At 40.3% G+C, this 20,863-nt stretch overlaps 1 protein-coding gene across 3 annotated transcripts in view; it reads right to left on the bottom strand.

Moving 5' to 3' along the window:
* The window catches only part of NCAM2 (neural cell adhesion molecule 2), a 215,440-nt gene extending 198,601 nt beyond the window's left edge, over positions 1–16,839 (bottom strand). For 2 of the 3 annotated variants that reach the window (XM_081858464.1, XM_081858465.1), the window contains exon 1: positions 16,536–16,839. In XM_081858464.1, the coding sequence (XP_081714590.1) occupies positions 16,536–16,587 (52 nt within the window). In that variant the 5' untranslated portion in view covers positions 16,588–16,839. The remainder of the gene's footprint in view (positions 1–16,535) is intronic. The other variant, XM_081858463.1, reaches the window with a different exon arrangement.
* Between the last annotated feature and the right edge of the window lie 4,024 nt (positions 16,840–20,863).

The following is a 20,863-nucleotide window of genomic DNA, read 5'->3' as shown; positions in this document are numbered from 1 at the left end:
GGTTTAAATCAAAAAGCTTGGAATAATCATGCACTGCACTTTCTGTAAAGAGCACCTGAAAATTACCACGATTTTATAGTTTATCTTTAGCACTCAATGATCCAACAGCTATAATTTCAAGAACTAATAAAAGAATCTCCTTAAATTAGGCTAGGTAGACCCCAAAATGGGGTTGTCATTTCTTAACCCCCATTTGATCATTCCTGGGAATCTAAAAATATAGAAGAGTAGTGTTTTGGGGAAAGAGTTCCTTTTCTTAGGTGGCTATCAGGTAGTTGTATTTTCATAACAAAAACCTTCTAAAGTTAATGGCTGGCATACATTTGGCAGCTACCCTGCAGAGATAAAAGGGATATATGGATTAAAGCTACTTAGCATTCTGGTCAGCACTGCAGAGCAGCAACATTACAAACAAAGATTTTACTAATTAGAAAGGCCTTTTTTCAGTGTATTTCATGGACTGCTAGGAAAAGCCCCCTTCCCAATAAAAAAATATTTCAGAATCAGTTATAAAATACAGAGTATGGATGCCAAAATTTCAGTGCTTGGCTCATCCTGTAATTTTTCAGTGAACTTTTGCAGTTATATTTTGAAAGAAGCAAGAACTCAGAGTGACTATTTGATACAAGGGATGAGAAGTTCAGTTTTTCAACATTCCATTTTGCACTCTTGTGTTTTCATACATAAGTCTGCTTCTATGCACTAAAAGCAATGATGAATATCCACATTTAAAGACATATTTTAAAAAATATTTCATCTGAAAATACACCTTTCTAAATATATTCCGGGAAGTTTTTTGAGCTGAGAACTGCATTCAAATTTTGGGGAAGTGTGAAAACTGGTGAACAAGTAAGTTCTGACCCACACGTCAGTCCAGTATGAGCAGATCAGATCAGTTTATACTTCAATCAAAACAAATCAGAATGAACGCTCAGTAAATAGCTGGCATCGTCACATACAGGAGTACTCACTAAACAAGTCATCTGGAAAACAACTTCAGTCTCTTTCATAATGATGAAAGATGTCATCTCTTTGCAAATAATACAGCTGGAATGTTCTATGTCACCACTGCACATATCTCATCTTCCATAAGAACATTAGAAGAACTGAATCGTACCAAATGTCTAGCTAGTCCTCTTTGCTAGAGCTGCCAACCAGACTCCTGTGGGAAGCCCCAAAATTGGACATGAGAGAAATAGCCATTGTTTGCTTTTGTTCCCTGATGGTTGGCACTCTACATCTAATACTGGAGGTAATATGAATTTTTCCAAGTTGGGAACCATAATTAGGCATGGAGGACGAATCCACCAAGTTCAGACAGGCTGACATGATTTGATCTAGGCATAAATTGACCTGGATCAGTCCGTGAGTCCACTCTGAATTCACAGTTCTGTGGATCCAGTTACAAGGTAGTATGAGGATTGCAGTACTGCCTCTAAAAGCTATTTCTTTCCTTTAAATGTTTGAAAGCAGATAATCCAGCCATCTGGAGCCACAACAGCAATTCCCTCAGGGAGTGATGATGTCCCATTGCTCTTCAGGAGAATTGTACAGAGGAAAACATGGCTGGCTCCATGTAAATAGTAAAGGCCTTTACCTGCCTCATGTTTTTGCATGAATTTTTAAACAGGTTTTTTTCCTTACAAATATGCATAGAACCAGGACAACACAGAATTAGTCCCATACTCATGCAGAGCTGGAACGAACTGGATTTTGACAGATCTAGCCCTCAGGATATTAAGACATACAGCTTGGTAAAATAGCACCTGTCGTGCAAGCAGAAGGTCCCAGGTTCAATCCCGAGCTTCTTCAGGTGCAGATGGCTGTAAAACTGCCCAGGTTCTAGTATTAAAAGAGGGGGAGATTTCCCTCCATCTATCAATCTATCAATGCCCTGCCTTAATCACCTAAACTGTAACACTCCAGATTATGAAATGCTTCCTCATTTGGGACTTGCTTCAACTCCTTCATCATTTTGGTTGCCCCTTTCTTCCTCTTTTCCAGCTCTGTGATATCCTTTCTGATATACTACAAGGAACCCACAGTTCCACATGTGGTCTTATGGACAACTCTTGTGTTTAAAAGGAGGGAGGTTTCTATGTTCTAACATGTACAAATGGAAAAGTATTTCATGAAGCACTGCCCAAGGGCCACATTCCCTTGTTGGTATCCATGGGGGGGGGGGGCGACGACACATGCCAATTGTGGGAATGGTCAGAGGCAATGGATGTGCCTCTTAGCTTTGTACAGTAGGCTACATTATACAAGTCACATGAAAGTATGAGGTTCTACAAAGTAACACTCATGCACAACTCTCCACGCAGAAAAGCAAGAGACATTATCGCAGAAGAACATATTCCTGATGAAGAAAAGCACTCAGTAAGGGTGTGGAGGGCATGGTTATAGGCAGTTATAGGTTAGTGCTGTAATAGACAAACATAGCTGCCCATATTTTGTTGCTGCTGCTGTTACAATAAGCGTATAAATAAAAGATATACAAGCAAGAATGATATAAAAAGATTAAAGTCACTTCTAGGGGAACTACACCTACAGCACATTAGGACTTAAGAAATTTCTACAGTACAAATCCAACTTGAAGGTTTACTGAAAACAACATATTTCAGATCCAGACATTTACAATACAATTCATATTCTCTGTGAAGCTTGGGGTCAATTGCATTGCCTTGAACTCGCTTACATTTCTTTCTTTCACATGCCACTGATTTTCATATCAAAGATTTACGCGTTAAGTTCCAAACTTTATTATGCAGCATCAGCTTCTCCAGCTTCTAATTCTATTAGTAACAGACATACTGTAGCTGCATGAATCAGCATGTTTGCATAGTAGTATGTAGCACAGATGTTCCTGTGCTATGATCAGTGGGTCCCGAAAGAGTAATTAACTCTTAGAATTCTTATTTGTGTCACTCTAGACAATGCTGACTTTAAATAAAGGCCAACTGATACATACCCACATGTTTAGTAATAGGTAGGCATATATTATATTAACGCTTTTCTATACACAAATTCTTAAAAACCACCATGTTCATTAACTGAATTCAGAATTCAGCTCAGATTTATTTATCAAACCCATGCCTCTTTCTCATAGTCACATACAATTATCAATGTAAAGGCATGGTTCAAGCAACACTGGAACACGATAATATGTGATTAAAATAAAAAATGTGCATATATGCCAAAAAGCAGGAGTAAAAAAACTAAATCTACAATTAAATTCAATCATATCAAATAAAACATTTGATATATTCAGAAAGATTCCATTTTTTTTATAGCAGTAACATAGTCAGGATAGAGCTAGATACGTTAACAGTTGGCTGTACCGACACATCTTAAAATAAATACTCCTGTAAAAGTACCAGTCTTTTTTAAAAAGGAAAAGCATTACATCATAACCCTGTAAGTACACAGAATTTATGAGCAAAAATAGCTACAGAAATCAAATGCAAATCTATGGGAAGACCCATCCAAGCGCTTAGCAGTTGTTGGAATCAAGAGCCCAGAACTGCCATAAATGGCACAAAGCCATTTAATATCCAATCACCCAGCCCCAATGCTTCAATGACTAGCAACATGATTTGAATATTGAACATTCGGAAACAGTTTGAAGTTGTAATATAAAACCAGAAACTAAGCCACCAAACTCACATGATATGTATAAGTTCCCTGTTATCTAAAATGCTATATCCTTGGAATCAATACATTCAGAGTGTGAATCACAGATTGTGAATAACAGTTATTTCCATAAATAAGAACAGCACACCTGTTTTTAGTACTTACAGACCTGTTCTGGTCTTATCTCACATATACAGAGATTAGGACCACTATTATTATAATTTAATACAAACAGCAATAACTAGAAGCCTGTAGCCAAAGAGTTGAATGTTTCATTCAAATCAACATGAGGCATTCAGCTGCAGAAGCAATGGTACTGTCAGGGCAGGACTTTGGGGGCAGAGGTTCAGAATGCAAAGAGTCTCTAAACACTGCAAAATAGTAAAGTAATACCCACCTCTTATGGGACATTCAGGAGAACAAAAGGCTAAGGAGTAAATCCTACACAAATCTGGAATGAAGCTCCTAAGGTAGTTAGATGGCACCTTGTACATCTCCCTCTGGCAACTCCTGCAGCCAAGCTGGTGCCAAATACATTGCTCTGCTTTCCTTCGTGCCACATCAGTGAGGTCAAGAGGAGGTCTTGTTATCTGAGCAGCCCACAACTTCCATACACATTGCCCAGGCTTGCATCCCAGAGTGATTACTTTCCTGATGCCAACTCAGCAAAAACAACACAGGAAGCAGCAGTTATGAGTTACTGGTCTCTGCAGCCACACAAGGCACTGTGGTTTGACTTCAGCTCTGGAAGTGCACTCTTGAGGCAGACAGATGCCACAATAGTAAAGTTAACACACATTGCCATGGAGAGGGCCCCATAGGATGAGTAAAAACACAGTCTAAAATGATGTAACTACCACTGCCCACCAACATTAGCTACTGCTTCTTGTCACAAGTTGCTTCCTAAGGGTTGTCTGGTCACAATATATTAGTGACAGTAGAAGCTCTTTTAGACTCCTGACTCGGGGTGGTGAACCTGTGGCCCTCCAGCTGTTGCTGGACGCCAACTCTCATCAACCCCTGTCAGCATGGCCAATGATCAGGGACTATGGGAGTTGTAATCAAACAACATCTGCAGAGATGCTGCTAACCAATCACTGCTATTCACATGATCTCTTGTTTTGAGTAAGTTCCTTTTGTTGGTTTCTGTTTTATTCAACTATGTGCCTGCTCCAGTGCCTGATGTTGCCTTGGTTTCTGCTTTTAACCCACAACCTACTTTGTCCCACTTTGTTTGGTCACAATGGCTTGAATCCTGAGATAAGGAAATTCAAGGAAGGAAAGCTTACCATCTCCTGTAGCTTCTCTGGGGATCATGGGACTCTTCTGAAACCTTTTTTCCATAAACATCCTGATATTATTCTAGGATCAAGGCAATTCCACCCTTCCTTAGGAGTCCCTGTATTTCCCCCCACAATGTTCAGCAGATGCTCTGGCTGTCCAAAAAGTATTACAAAGGTACATGGGTGGCTTGGGGGGGGGAGGCAGAGAACTTTTTTCTGATCAGTTCCTTATGTTTTTCTTTATCCAAGGATGCAATCCCAGGCCTCTTAGCCAGCTTCCTGATCACTCCTCTCTCCTGCAAAATTTATTCAAAGCCAACCCATGGCTGCCCCTACTTGCATTCTCCATCTACTCTTTCTTCAAATTCATATTTCTCTGTTTGTTGCCTTTGGCTTCATTGAATTTACTAGGTACCCTTTCCTGAAGCTTCAGTGAATACCAGGACCACCTCCTAGTGTACACTCTGAAGTTTACAACCCAAGGAAACTAATAAGTTACCCTTCCTTCACTCAATATGTACTTCAAATTGTTTAGCTTCTTGAACTGAACATTCCAGAGCAACAGAGTAACATGGCCAAACAATGCTAGAAGATTCACAACCACAATACAGCTGCTGCAGGAGTGGTGGTTAAAAAAAAAGGTGTCTGGATTTTTCAGTGTTCCATTATTATAATGCCATCAAGATAATTGATACTCTCATTCTAAAAGTTGGTGTAGAATTTGACTATACCCAAGTGCCTACTCGTCTACCAGAAAAAGTGTGAATATTCATCCCTCTCTTCCTTTTCTCCAGCAACAACAATGAGATAAGTAGGATGAAATATCTGAGAAGGGTATTTGGGTGTGGGGAGATCATGGGTGTGTGGTATTTAGCTAGGAAATGAATTCAGATTGGCATGGAAATAAACTTAGGTATTGCCTGAAGTGGGTGAAATTAAAGACTCAATCCAATTTTAGATGTCAATCCCATTTATGCTGCAAAGAGTTTTATTTTAATCTCTTGACTCCCTTAGATCTTAATCATTCATTATTATCATAGTTGTGAAACTGTTATCAGTATCTACATAACATCAACCAAAGAGAAAATAAAACTCCCTAGACTTCAAATGTAATGGAAAGTTTATGGGTAAACATTCATAGCTGGTCTGATAATACGGTTGTTGTTAAAGATTTCTTAGAAAAATGAGAACTTCACATGTCAAAAAAGTGTAGGTTTATGATCATGTGCTTACTTGTCATTATTCTTCTGCAGTATGCAAAAAGGCCATTGAATCCTGCTCTGATTATTTAAAAAGAATACTTACCTAGTTTTTTATTGGTCTTATACTACTTTAACTAACATGGCTCCCCTGACAAAATACGGGCAATGTAAATTTTGTGAAGTGCTAGAATTCTGTTAAATGTCCATACTTCCCCCTGCTTCACTACAGCATTCCCCAATAAAAAAAGATTTTAATCTATAGTGCAGATATGAGCAGGAAGGTTCTAGGTTGATGAACGTAATTCCCAAGCACCTTATTGTCAATAAAATATATCCAGTAATTAAGTGTAATACGACCATACTAGAGCTCCAGTGAGATTTCCTAGCAGAGAGCATCATATATTTGAAGCAGCTACTGCTTGCCATTGATTTTAAATTTGGTACACAAATGGTAACATAAGAATGATGCTCTTGTTCATTATTAAAGCCCAGATTCTATGCAGCTGCACTCAGGAACAGGCATGAGGACCCTAGTGTAGCTGCAAAGGCAGAACTTGTTTCTTCATGTTAGAACAAGGGCCTGATGTCAGCACCAGAGCCCTGCACAGCATACAGCTTAGTATCAGCATTAGTGCCATGCTAAAATGTCTCTTGAATTCCCCCCCTCCCAGTCAATCGCCATCAATTAAAGAGAAAAGAATCTGCATAATAAAATTATCGAAATGGAGAAGTTCTCACAGGTGAGGTGCAGAGTTTTGCTGTGCTTATTTTCCAAGCAGCCAAGGGCTTTTGTGAGCATCCTGAAAACCCCATGACCTCTTCATCTGAACTCTTCTAAAAAGCATAGGAAGTTGGGGGTGGGGTGCTTCTGGTGCATACAACAGCTGTTCATTTTTAAGTGGTCAGATTTAAAAAAGAAAAGAAAAAACCTGCAAGATTTTCCCTTAAAGATAATGTCAACAACTGAACCAGTCTCGTGTGCTTTGTAACATCTCCTGGCTTTCTATTCTTCAATTAAAGCTCCTTCCCATGGACCTTATCCAGATCAGGAATCACAAGCAGAGAATCTGTAGAGGGCTAGAGAAATATTTAATGGAAATTAAAATGCACACACATTACCCATGGTCATCTCAGAGTAATAAAGCAAGCTTTCAGATCTGAATGTACCTCAAGAATGAGGGAGAAAAATTGAAAACCTTTGAGAAACTGGAGGACGGATTTCAGCATAACTTGAATCAGCATGCAAAGTACTTCCTCCAGGTTCCTGTTTTGCACCCACAAAAAGGCATGAAGCATAGTATCAAGCTGTGTGAGTGGCAATCGTCATTATTTGGGGTAAACAGGCTGTCATTGCAAAAGTGAACAGAGCTATCCCATTTCCCTAGGACTATGCCCATAATTATGTTACAGAATGGCATGTCTCTCTCTACATACATCATCTGTTCAAGAAAAACAACCACAAGATCAAGTTGTAGGGTACAGTGGGATTGAGAAACGAAGATGAGCTCTGACATATGTACAGCCCAAGTCATATTTGCCTTTACTGATAATGATCAATCAGTGCCCTGAAGTGTGTTTTGTAAGGTTATTTTAAAAAGTTTATATTGCTACAGAGGTTGCGCGCCACCCCCAATCTCTGCCGAACAGTAGCACGAATCCAGGAGTTCCAGGAGCTAACCTGGGATGTGTTTCCATGGGCAACACAGAGGAAACTAGTATCCTTAATAAACATGGCTTATTGTATACATACTGTATTTATACCTGGATGTACTTTGGAGACAGTTCAGAGCATTACATCTCACAAAGGGCTTGTTTCCCACAACAGTGCAGCATTGAAATCCAAGGCATCCTGAACACCATCTTTGTGCCTCTGTCCCATCATGCCAAGATGGTTTTGGCCTTCACAGCAGCTCATTAAGTCCTCTCCCTTCTTTCCTAACCTCTAAATTTCAAAAGAACACTACATACCCTTATTACCCAGGCAACCTCCCCACATCTGAACTCTGCTATTGTCTTCAGCTAACTAACACACAGCTGGTGGGGAAGACAGCATCTGCATGGTCAATTGTTCTTCTGGTACTTAGTTTTTCCTTCTCTTCTTAATGGTGACACTATCAGCGATCTCTTGAACAGGAAAACTGGTTCAGCCTGTATTTTTTATTTGCCTTGCATCTTCCCTTCATTACTCCAAATATTATCTAAATTCTACCATATATTATTTTCTAACATTCACTAACTCTAGCAATTATGAGTGCTATTGCACCCCTAAACTCTGTTACCTCATATCTGTAACAATATATTCATTTATGTTGGGAACCTGGCCCATATCCCATAGCACATGGGGATGGGAATTCAGAAATCGTTTGTATTTAAAACAAGAGGCTATAGGTATGTGCATCTGTCTTGTTTTTACAAATGTAAAAATAACCAACAGTGCAAGTTTTCAAAATCAAAGCATTTTTTTCCATTGCAAAATTGATTACTTTCCCTTGCTAAAAAGGTAAAGGTACCCCTGCCCGTACGGGCCAGTCTTGACAGACTCTAGGGTTGTGTGCTCATCTCACTCTATAGGCCGGGAGCCAGCGCTGTCCGCAGACACTTCTGGGTCACGTGGCCAGCATGACAAGCTGCATCTGGCGAGCCAGCGCAGCACACGGAAACACCATTTACCTTCCCGCTGGTAAGCAGTCCCTATTTATCTACTTGCACCCGGGGGTGCTTTCGAACTGCTAGGTTGGCAGGCGCTGGGACCGAACGACGGGAGCGCAGCCCGCCGCAGGGATTTGAACCGCCGACCATGTGATCGGCAAGTCCTAGGCACTGAGGTTTTACCCACAGCGCCACCCGCGTCCCTTTTCCCTTGCTACAGAATCATTAATTGAAGGGGAGAATGTTTGCATAAAGATAGCTACCAGTTGTGCAGAATTATTTATAAGAAATATTTGTTTTTACTAGTTATGCAAACTTGTTATATCCCTTGCTATTTCCCTTGCGATAAGATACATATTACTCTGATTGAATTGTGTAACATTTTGTTTAGAGCTCTTCAAAGAGATTTGTCTTCAGACAACAGCAATGAAGAGGTATATGGAATTAAAGCTGGAGGAACACTGAGAGAAAGGGACACTATGTGGTACAGTCTGAATGTAGCAAGACTAAATACACTGTTAGTATTTCACAGAAGTTGATTGCATGCTCTTGAATAAAGGAGTAAAAGTTTTTCAAACACTTGCATGATCAACAGTGGAGAAGATATAATGAGGATTGTGACAAACGACTCAATATACTATTTAGAACAAAGGAAGCACTGTACAAACTTAATTTGTAGTTGTGCCTGGCAAGGGACTAATTGGGAAAAACGTTACAACATATAAGTATCACGTCCCAAGCAGTTACACTACATAGCCCAAGTTCAATAAAGGAACAACAAAACACATGCCTACACAGTTCATTGTCATAATAAATTGAATAGAAACTTTCCCTTGCAAAATCAGAACAGAATGCATTAACACACATAGTCTCCAGAGCCTATCAATGGTTTTTGCATCTTCATGGCCTCTTTAACAAATTTGGTAGTTCTGTGTGACATAAAGTAATTGTATGGCCAATAAAAAATGCAGACAACATTTCCTTATAAAGTTTACCATATCCCTTTTCTTGTGGCAACCAGGTGGAAGGTATCTATTCTCACCAAGTTGAACCCCATAGCACTCCTTCACCTCCATCAACTGCAAAGAAATTCAGGCTACATTTAGTCAACCACCACCTCAACTCATGTGAACAAGTAAGGATAGATATGGGGTACTTTCTTGGAAGAATATTATTATTTTTATATAGCTTATTGGAATGCCATTCTATTACAAGTGCCCCTGTAGTGTGAATTTCAACATCATATAGTTGCTCTTATATGTTATATAATCCTGAGTTGTCAGCCAGGATAACCAGCGTTTGGGGGAAAGAGTTTTTCCTCATCTGATAATTAACTAAAAAACCTCAAGGAGCGATGGAGTTCAATGTACTTACAAAACTATGGTGACAATAATGAAGACAGTTTTCAGAATCCTACCACTTGTTATGGGAGACTCGTTCAGTTGCACTCCAGATGCAGAGAGCTCTGATGACATCTCCCATGCTGATATAGCAACCATGATAGATTAGAGTAAAACCTAAAATGCATGAAGCCTTGAAGTACAAAAACTATGAAAATGCTTGAGCACACCTTAGAATCACTGAATAAAGTACTGGGGTGGTGACAGCATTTAAAAACAAACACTACATTAAAAAAGCAAAAAATAAAATAAAAACAAGCTGCAGAGCCTAGATAAACCACAGCTCTGGCTGCCATCTTGACAACTGAAAGTGGAGTACATATGCAATGTACAAGAAGTGAATCATCCATCTGCTTCCTCCAGTTCATCACATATATCACTCCCCAACGTACTGTAGGATGCTGACAAAAGTGCAGACGTCATTGTTGAATTCTGGGACCTTTTGAAGGCCTTATCAGTTGCCGCTGTATTATTCTGATTATGATTGTTATTATTATTATTAGCCAGTTATTGGCTTTGATCCAAAGTCATGCTTTAGAGTACACCGGTTAAAATAATAGGACTTATTATTTCAGTGGGTCTACTCTAAGCACAACAAAGTCTGGATTTAACCACTTACGTGGCACTTTTCTGAGAGGAAAATATATTATTTGAATAAGTTACACATGTCAAAAATGATGCACAGCTGTGGGTATCGAGTGGGTATTCTTAACACTGCTTAGCTGAGGTCATATTAAAGTGCTTTTCTTTTTTATAATTTATTTATAGAATGGAAGGAATGAATTGGTTTGTATGTGATGTGATCCAACAAAACTCCCCCCCACCCATTAAGGTAAAGGACCTGGTTATTAGAGCACATGATGCATTGCACATATAATTCAGAATTTACAGCCCTCATGTTCAGGCCCAGAGACTCTGCCACAAACATCTGAATTCCAAGTAAGATTTATTTCCAAACATCAGAGGATGGTAGAAAGCAATTATTAAACTTCCAGAAATATACTTTTGCTGAAGTCATCCTGTTCAGACAAATACTCCCATTGATTTCATTGTGTGTGTGTCACAGAAAGGAAGAGATAAATAGATAAAATGAGAAGAACAGTTATTTAAAGCTATTGAGCAAATACCACTAAATTTAGACTCCAAATCTGATTTGCTGAAAAGCATGAAAAGTTGAAATCTTAAAAAAACCAGTCACAGTGTATTTTCTTGTAAATCTGTAGATAAACTAAATTCTACTGCCATTTAAAAGCCTACAAATTCAATACCTAGTTTATGTCGAAAGCATATTGCATTTGGTTGCCGCCACATTATTATATCTAAAATAGCTGATACTGACAGGCCAACACGAGAGGTAGATAGGCCTAAATTTGGATCTTTCAAATCTCCATTTTTCACTGCAATATCTAAATCCTTGCAATTTGCTGTGGCAGCAGTGGTTGATAGTTCAAGGTAGTGTGTTAATGGAAGTGAGTGTGTTTGCAAAATGGTAGTAAGAATATTCCTGTTCCCAGATCTGCCATGTACACATATCTACGGATTCAGATGTAACAACTGAGCTGGTCCAGAGCAGGCCTACTTTAGAGAGAGGGAAATACTAGTAAATAGAATATTTCACACAAGAAATTCTGACCAATCAGAGAGGCAGAGGCATTTGTGCACTATATTGTAAATGTAGCCAACAACAATTCTCACGCAAATGCTTTCTACATGCAAGTACATATATAAGAAAATGGAATGCTGCATCAAGTGTACCATCTGTGAGATTTATCTAAAGCTGAACACTGACCAAGGTATGCTACTGATTCTTTTTGGGTTTTTATTTATTACTGAGGATTTGTGTTGAGACCAACCCAGAGAACATGATACATAATGAATAAAAGAAATAAATAAATGAAATGAAATATGAAAATATGGCTTTAATATGATGCAAGAGTTGTTTTCATACACAGTGTCCTTACCCATTCACTAAGAAAGGCCTATGAACTCCATGCAGATTCCCATCAGAAGAATCCCAAACAGAATTAATACACTACCAACTCTTTTAGTCTTACAAATAATCCTTTTAAGTAGATGTATATGGATTAAAGCCAATTGAATCCCATTCAACATCCATCATGATATTGTTTAAGTTAGTAAAAAAAGTCCTTTCTGACTTTTTTTTTGGGGGGGTGGAAGCAAAATGCCAGCAACATGGTTCAATTTTTAAAATGCAACTTTATCCAACCAATTTTAAAGCTTCTCTCTCACAAAGTAAACAAACTTTCTTGGTTTTCTTTTGTTTTAAGGTCATGATGTTCTTATTTTCAGCCAACAGAGCACTCTTGGCACATTAACATCCTCTATAATTACCTTTCAGCATCAGCCCAATTCTCTTTTCAGGAAGGATTGTAGGAGATCACTCGCATGTGCTATGCTGTTTATTTTGAAGAATGTAGTGAGGAAGAATAAAAGCCCTGACATGTAATCAAAATGTAACTCTGTGTTTTGCCAATCAGTTGCTCATCAGGGCAAAAGTAGCAGGAATAGCTACCCTTATTTGAGTGCCAGGGGTGCTTTAGGTAACTGCTAATGTTAGCAACACTGCTCTTTCCAGGCAAGACTTTTTTGTAGTTCAATCAAAGAGGAGGGAAAATCAAAGTGATTTTCTGCAGTAGTCTAATATTAATATTACAAGCTGACACTTGTCCAGTCCCTTTTCAAGAAGTGATAGTGAACTTCCTACAGACAAGTGTTGTATTTCAGAAGGAGAGATGGGAGTGTCAGGTAAGAGCCATATTATTTATTCATATGTACATTTACATCCAGGCCTTCAGCAAAATCTTTCTCAGATCTTTCTCAGATCATATTGAGCATAACAAAAAGATCAGAATGTACTGTACTTTACTTGTTTCAATTCACCATTGTACAGAAACAATGTCCTATTCCATCATAAAGCTAAGCAGTTTTTGAGATCCCAAATAAGCATTAATATTAACCTCTATAAAATCTTAACCTGGCATCCCATCATCCTCTATAAATCAGAACTCCTTATAGTAACAAAATGGGCTTAATCTATTTTCTGTGAATCGACCTTTTACACATATTTTATAGAGACAACTTAAATGTTGCAAGCCAACATTTTTTGCATCTTCTAGTTAAATGTGGGCCTACAAGGATTTAAATTATCAAGACCAATGTTTCCCAACCTTGGGTCTCCAGCTGTTTTTGGACTACAATTCCCATCATGATCCGACCATTAGTCTTGCTAGCTAGGGATGTTGGGAGTTGCAGTGCAAAAACAGCTGGAGACCCAAGGTTGGGAAATACTGATCTAGACACTTTTCAGATATTACTTTTTTAAAAAGTCAACATACTCTTCAAAACGTGTTTTTGGAGTGCATATTGCATTATCAGTACAATTAAATGTGTTGATTTGGGCCTTCTTATTTAATTATGACATTGAATAGCACTCAGGCTTGGAAGTTTTTTACTTCTGCTATTCTGAGCAAGCAGTTGCTTCAGCTCAAACATATTGCGATTGCTTAAAAAGAAATGCATTCTTCCTTCACCAGCCTAACAACACAATGCTTTCCAAAGAAACAAGCTTCAACCATGCTTCATAAAATCCACATCAACTATATTACCAACATAAAACCTGAACCTTGGGGGTTCGTATATCTAAAACAAATGACCCCAGTGATTACTGTCTATTTTATTTGTGCCTCCCATATGCTCTCCCACTTCTTTCAGTTATTGAGAGATAACATGCATTCTAAGATTCTAGATGAGTACACAGTTAAGAAGTTAATAGGATGCCCAAATAATTCTGACATTTTAACCAACAGAATTGTTCCAAAATGTGTCCTTCCAATTTTTTTCCAAGGTCCCCACCCAACAAGATGTATGTGTTTCTTGTTAATGAACCAAGTTTCTCTTCTTAATTCTTGCCGTTTGTTTAGGCAATTTTATTTAGCCTTTTATTTAGTTCCATCCACAACAATTGTAGCAATCCGTATGTGGGTTTCAGTGAGATAGATTACTCTGACAAAGATGCACATACACATACAAACATACGAGGAATGTGGTGGATGAAAATAACATGTTGTATTTGTACCCTAAAAAAACCATGAAACATGGTTTGTAATTGACTATGAAACCCAGTGGTTCTGGACAAGCCACTATTTCACAGAATTACTGTATGGATGACCAACTATAAAGCACACTGCATGCTGAAAAGACCTTCAGAAATGATTAAAATACAATCTCTCTTCAATGCAAATTTTATCAAAAGCAATCTGACCCAAAGAACTGATCTTGAAGGCATATGGTCTAGTTCTACTGATGAATCAATAAGGTCTAGCCTTGGATGTGGTATTCTTCAGAGTTATAGCAGAGTGCGAAATTGATCAATAAATATCCTGTTTGCAGTTAAGTCATTTTTAGGACATGGAATTTTCCCAGTTGAAGAACAATATGAATTTGCAAATTTGCACCCGTCTATTTCTTGAACCTTAGCAACACCATGCTCCACAAACTACCCCGCTAAGCAGATGTGAATGCTTAGGCTACTGTCTTCCATTGCCTCTTCTCTTAGCTCTAACTGTTGTTCTGCTGAATATCTTCAGGGCAGTACTAAATTACTAAATACAATTGATCCAAAGTCTACCCAGAGATAGCAAAAAAAAAGAAAAGAAAACAGCATTTTCACTTAAGATAATAGCATCCAGTGACTTACATTCCTAAGGACATGAAATACAAAATAATTATGTGAGATACAATCCTCAGTATCCCTAATTATCATTGGTTTGAAAATGTGCAACAGTTTGCTCTTAGGCATTTTATAAACCTGCATTGTTGATGTTGCTTAAAAAAAAAGATGCTGCGGGTCTTAATTCTAAATGTGTTTGATGGAAGGGAAGCAGGGCAGGAAAATGGCTTGTGCAGCTAATTTGCATATCACTGCCTGTGCTCAGCTGAGGGGGGGGGGAGAGATGAGAACAGAGAATTGAAGAAGTCACATCCAAAATGTCAAGCTGTGCTTGAAGAATGATAGAAGACAGACTCACTCTCTTTCTGCCTGTGTAAAAGCCTTGCTTTGACATAGAGTGAAATTAACAAACTTAGCCATTTCAGTAGAACTCTATCACCCCCTGCTGGACAGAATAATTCAGTAAAAAGAGCAACCTAGAAAATGCAAGTCCAGAAGTAATCCCAGTTGGTGAAATTCCACCCCCCCCCCTTTCTTAGATATGCTTTATAAATAAAGTCTATGGCATGCATCTGTCCAGCTTTTCTCCAGCATGCATACACACACACAAATATATATGAACTTCCATGTAGCTAGTTGCCGTAATACCTATAAATCCTTTCCCAGGGAGGGCGAAACAAGCTCCTCCAGCAATTTAACTGACTCTTTAAGTCATGCCAAAAACTTGTCTAAACAGTTTGAAACGCTGCAATTAATTTGCACAAAGGGGTTCTGTTAGTGCGTCCCATTCATACAGTGCAATGTTCCTTCTGCCTGTCCAAAAGTAGTGGAATCCTGAAGTAACCTAGGAGTAAGAAGCACACAACAGGCACAGACCAGCCTCTGTTTCAAGCGAAGCACTGCTAAAATGTACGTTTAAACACACAAACATATATCCGAAAACCAAAAGCGCCGAGGTGCAGCTTCTGCCTTTGCTTTCTTATTGCAATGCAACTGCCATTCAGTTCTAAGGATGTATACATGCCATGCACCACCTTGTATCAGAACGGCTGCGTGCATACCTACACAGATGTGCCATACACAACACAGCACCCAGTGTCTGCTGTTGGCAAATTTAATCCAGGAAAGCTCTCCTTGCAGAACCACAAGGAGACAATTTTTTCCTCTTGTGGGGGTGGGGGGAACCTCCAGATTTCCTCACTGGCAAGGACTCCCAACCCCTTTCAAATTCATTCCAATTGGGTAAATCCAGTTTAATTAGTATGTGAAGGAAGGCTTTACATTCAATCCCATTCCTTTTACTGCAGTACCAGGAGAGGGGAGGGGAAGGGGAAAAAAATCAAAATCAGCTGTGAAGAAACAAGGACAATCATTGTTCCGAATGATCAGAGAAAGATTAGCCCCCAAGAAAACTGCAGTTAGCATACTCGTTCTCCATCGTATATCACAGACGTATATATCAACGGGGAGATCTTCCTCGATTTAAGAAGCTGACCAATGCAAAAGGCCAAATGATATTTCAAGTGTCAGGTTGCTGCTGCTACTGGCGATAGGAGTGTGAGGGTGGGGGGGGCGCGTTATTTTAATTGCATTATAAGCATCACGAAGAGATGGAGGAAGATTGAGGGGCTCATGGAACAAGGGAAGGAAGGGAAGCGAGGGGGAATCGTTCTCCTACCTTGCCCGCTACTGAGGAACAATCCGAGCAGGTAAAGAGTCAGGCGGTTCATTTTCAGGAGCTCCCGTTGGTGGACAGTTCCCAAGTTAAGAGGCGCCGCGCGGAGGCGAAGCCAGCAGTCTCGCTCCTACTTTGCCGCCGCCTCTGCTGCTACTGCGTGGCTCTCCTCGCGCTCAAGTCTCCTCACCCCTTCAGTCAAAGGCGCGCGCCCGCCGCGCGCCCGCTCGCACATAGACGCGCGCCGCGAGAGCAAACTCCAGCCCCGAAGCCTCCTCACCAGCGCCGTGCGCCGAGTGACTGCAAGCGCCTCTTTGCGCCTCGCTATATCAAGGAGGCGGCGGCGGTAGCAGCAGAGGAGGAGCCGTTACACACACACACACACACACACACGAAGGAAGGAATGGGAAGTATCCCTCCGCCGGCACACATGCAGGGCTTGATTTAAAACGCGCACACACACACACACACGGGAGCCGGTCCAGCTCGACGAGCGGTAAACAGCGAAGAAGGGAGAGAGAGAGAGAGATTCTTCCGCGCCTTTTTGGCGCTCTGGCGCTGCTTCTTACAACATTCCGCGCCTTTCCCGCCCTGGCGGAATGCCGCCGAGGGGGAAAAGGGCTCTGCTGGCTGGCTGCGAGCAGCTTTTCGAGGAGAAGAGGAAAGGGAGCTGCCCCCGGAGCTGGGGGGAGGCGCGAAAGGGCAAAAGGCATGTGGCGAGGCCAGGCAGAACAGGAAAGAGAGAGGGGAAGGGGGGAAAAAGTTTGCAGGAGCTGAAAGGCGACGGATATGCAGATTTGGAGGGGCTGCGTGGGCTCACATGCCTGGGCAGTGCGACAGGTTGCACCGAGGTGCGGGGAAGGAGGGAGACGAGTCGGGAAGGGAAGGCGGCTGCTGCTGCTGCTGCTGCTGCTGCTGGAGGAGTCTGTGGTCAGAAAGGTTTCTACAGTGACAAAATCTGCCTGCTAGGTGCTGCAAGCGGGGTGGGCTGCGGTGGGTGAGGCTCCAGAACAACGCGGGGAGTGGCTGTCTGTAAAGACATGTCTGTATCTGCGAGGGGAGGCGGTTTTCTTTTCTTTTTTTCTTGCTTTTTTAATGAGGAGGAAAACAAAATGGCTGTAAGGAGAAAAGGGAAAACAAATCGGGCATCTGGAAGGCCACCTGAGACCGGCGTGGGGATGAATGGCTGGAGGCTATGCCGTCCAAACGGGAATGCCCAAAGTTGAGGTGAAATTTCCATGGGGAATATAGGACATAACGGGAGAGCAGGTGAAAGGGCAGAGAGAGAACCACATCATCTTTGGGTGATGAGGATTTAAAAGGCGCTGAAATAATATGCATGGTTGAAAAGGCAAGGAATGGCTAAGTGTGGGTCGATACACCAGAAACAAAGATTCTCTCTCCAAACCAGCAAGTCTGCATGGAGAAGAAGCTATGCAACCAGTGCAGGTGCAGATTGGCATCTGGATTGTTACTTACTGCATTTATACCCCTGTCATTTCTCCATTGCACTCAAGGCAGCGTACCTAGTTCTCTCCCCAAATGCATCTTCACAAGAACCCTGCAAAGTACATGCTAGATTAAGAGATAATGATTGCTCCAAATCTCTCCCCTTCATGCTGAGTTGGGATTGAACCTGAATCTTTCCAGTCTCCAACACTGTAATAATGATGGACACCTGGCTTCCAATGTTCACCTGCATTGTGCTTCTTAGGTCACCCCAATATAGCAGTTTGACCCATTTAAAGCGGATGAATATGTTCATACCCTTATGAGGCCATTGACTGGGTGCAGCTAGAGCTGAATTGACTCCATATCTTTGAGCCAGTGCTGGTTTATATCTAAAATTAAAAATCAGGAACATGAAGTTTGTAATCAATCTCACGAAAAGCCATCTGAAAATGTTCAAAATTTTGTGTAAGCCAAGTGTTTGCTTCTCTATTCATATTATCTAGAAAGCTGTCATTCGGGATGCACACTGGGTTTGATCCAGGAACTGTCATTCTTAAAGTAGACTCATTGAAATCAGTGGTTACTGAGTCAATCATGAGCCTACTCTGGCTATATTCACACATCTGAATTGCTAGAAATTTCTGAGAACAGCATTATTATGAACTACGTTAAAAGAGGGGTATGAAATGCACCTCTGCACTGTAGTTACTAAGATTGAATTTGGTATATATGGAGTTCTTTTTAGACTAGGGAAATCTGAAAATCATACATCAAATTGTCAGATCTCATGAAATATGCCGTCAAATTCCAACATGAAACAGTGAAACATAACAAAGGCTGTGTTAAGTTATTGGACTTCCAGTGCCACTTTGGAACATAGAAATATGCCTTATACTGAGTCAGACTCATTGGTCCTTCTACGTCAATACTGCTTACACTGACTGTCAGTGGCAGCAGCTCTTTAGGGTTTCAGACATGTGTCTCTCCCAGCCCTAAATGGGGTTGAACCTGGGGTTCTCTGCATGTGAAACTTGTCTCCTATTACTCAGTTAAGGCTCTCCCACAGTTAAATCAAGTAATCTTGAATTCAAGTAAAAGTGATATGAATTAACTTTCAAAGATTTTCAGTAGCAGCTCAACACATATATCTATGCTTACAAAATGCAGTCTGAAATTACTAGCATATTGTGTATGTGTGTGTGTGGAGATTGAGTGTTCATCCATCTACACACTTGTCAGCGTGCCATCTGTATTCTCTAAGAACAAAAAAAAATCATGTTTATATGATGACAGTTAAGGCTTGAAGGGAGGAAGATTAAAATAATATTATATCCAAGAAAATATAATAACTTTTGTGCTAGGCATTGCTCTCGATTTCCAGCTTGGACCTGTTATTTCCTGGGTACCAGGCAGAATGGAAAGAAACATGTGGATTTACAATTATATCAAACAGAGAGGAAGACACAAAGCCAATCTCATGAAGGCATATGGAATAGCAAGAGTGCTAGGATGGGAGTTTAATTACATGGGGAGTCTATGGGGACAAGGGGATGAAAAGGATGAGGAGAAGGTGAAAGGGGGGGAATTATGTAGGAAGTATAAAAGGAAGTACTAATTAAAAGAAGGTTTATGATAAAGGGGCAAATGTAGAGATAGTGGTGTAGTGATTATGCAGACCTGGCAGAAGATGAGTAAAATCTTCTGAGTGTTGTTATTATAAGAAGGCTTTAGAGACTGTGGCATGGACTATTTGCTACATAACCAAACAATGGCTTAACATGGTGGCAGCAGGACCAAGGAAGGAACAAAGGAGTTACCATTTTCACTATACGTAAAAATGTACATTACTTGTCCATGGTTAGCTATGCGTGGGTGAGAGCACTGGATAACTACTTCAAGGCTCAAGATAGCATAACAAGGAGAGCCATGATGTTATTTCCTATGATGCAAAATATTATTTTTGTCATTTTTAAAATCTGTAAAGTTTCATCATTGAAACCATATTTCACCTGGATCTACAAAAAAATATGTACATCCTCATACGCCAAGGTGATGTGAAATTATCATATTCCAAATTAACCTTGTTTGGGCATTCCGTTGCATGTAATTAATATTGTGTGAACCAGGAGAGGAGGACTGCGGTCTCTCCCCCCCCCCCCATCTTCCCCACCATATGCCACTTGCTTAGATAGCTTAATAAGATGTGAGTAGACAGAAATCTATAGGATAGTTCCATCTGTAGTAGTTAGCTATGGTAGCTAATAGAACATCCACTACTTCCTTAATGCCAAGCTTGTGAACTTCCCAGAAGTATTTGCTTGGCCATGGTGGGAAACATGTTGCTGAGCTAACAGGTCTATGATCTAATCTAACAGAGCTCTACTTATTTTCACTGTTGGTTAAATATTTAGGGTGAAATGTATACAGACTTATTGAAAAAGACTTACCATGCTCCCTAATTCCACCATTGTCTGATGTCTTCAGCCTAGCTTACTGTAGCTCAATGTCAGAGTACATGTTTCTCATACAGAACGTCTTCAGTTACAAGAAACAAGTAGCTGTGTACATGCAAGAAGTCTGCCTGAGACTCTGGGAAACTGTTGCCATTCACAGTCCTGGATACATATGCTAACTAGGAATAACACAGCTTCCTGTGTACCTCTGCTTTGTCATTTTACATTCATCCCATGGTCTTCAGCCTACCCTTCTGTTGTTCTGTATAGTTCCTGAAAGCTATGCTCCACTGAGACAGGCAAACTTCTCAGTGACCCCCAGGGCAAGTGGCCAGCATTTCACATTTATTGTTGTAAGACACTGTGCTTTTTATACAGGCCTACTGACACCTATTATTTGGTTTTGTCCCCATAGGTTATAGCTGT

Source organism: Podarcis erhardii (genome assembly GCF_964252035.2).
Source record: "Podarcis erhardii genome assembly, chromosome: 4".
Lineage (NCBI taxonomy): Eukaryota > Metazoa > Chordata > Lepidosauria > Squamata > Lacertidae > Podarcis > Podarcis erhardii.
This window is presented reverse-complemented; position numbering and strand designations above follow the sequence as displayed.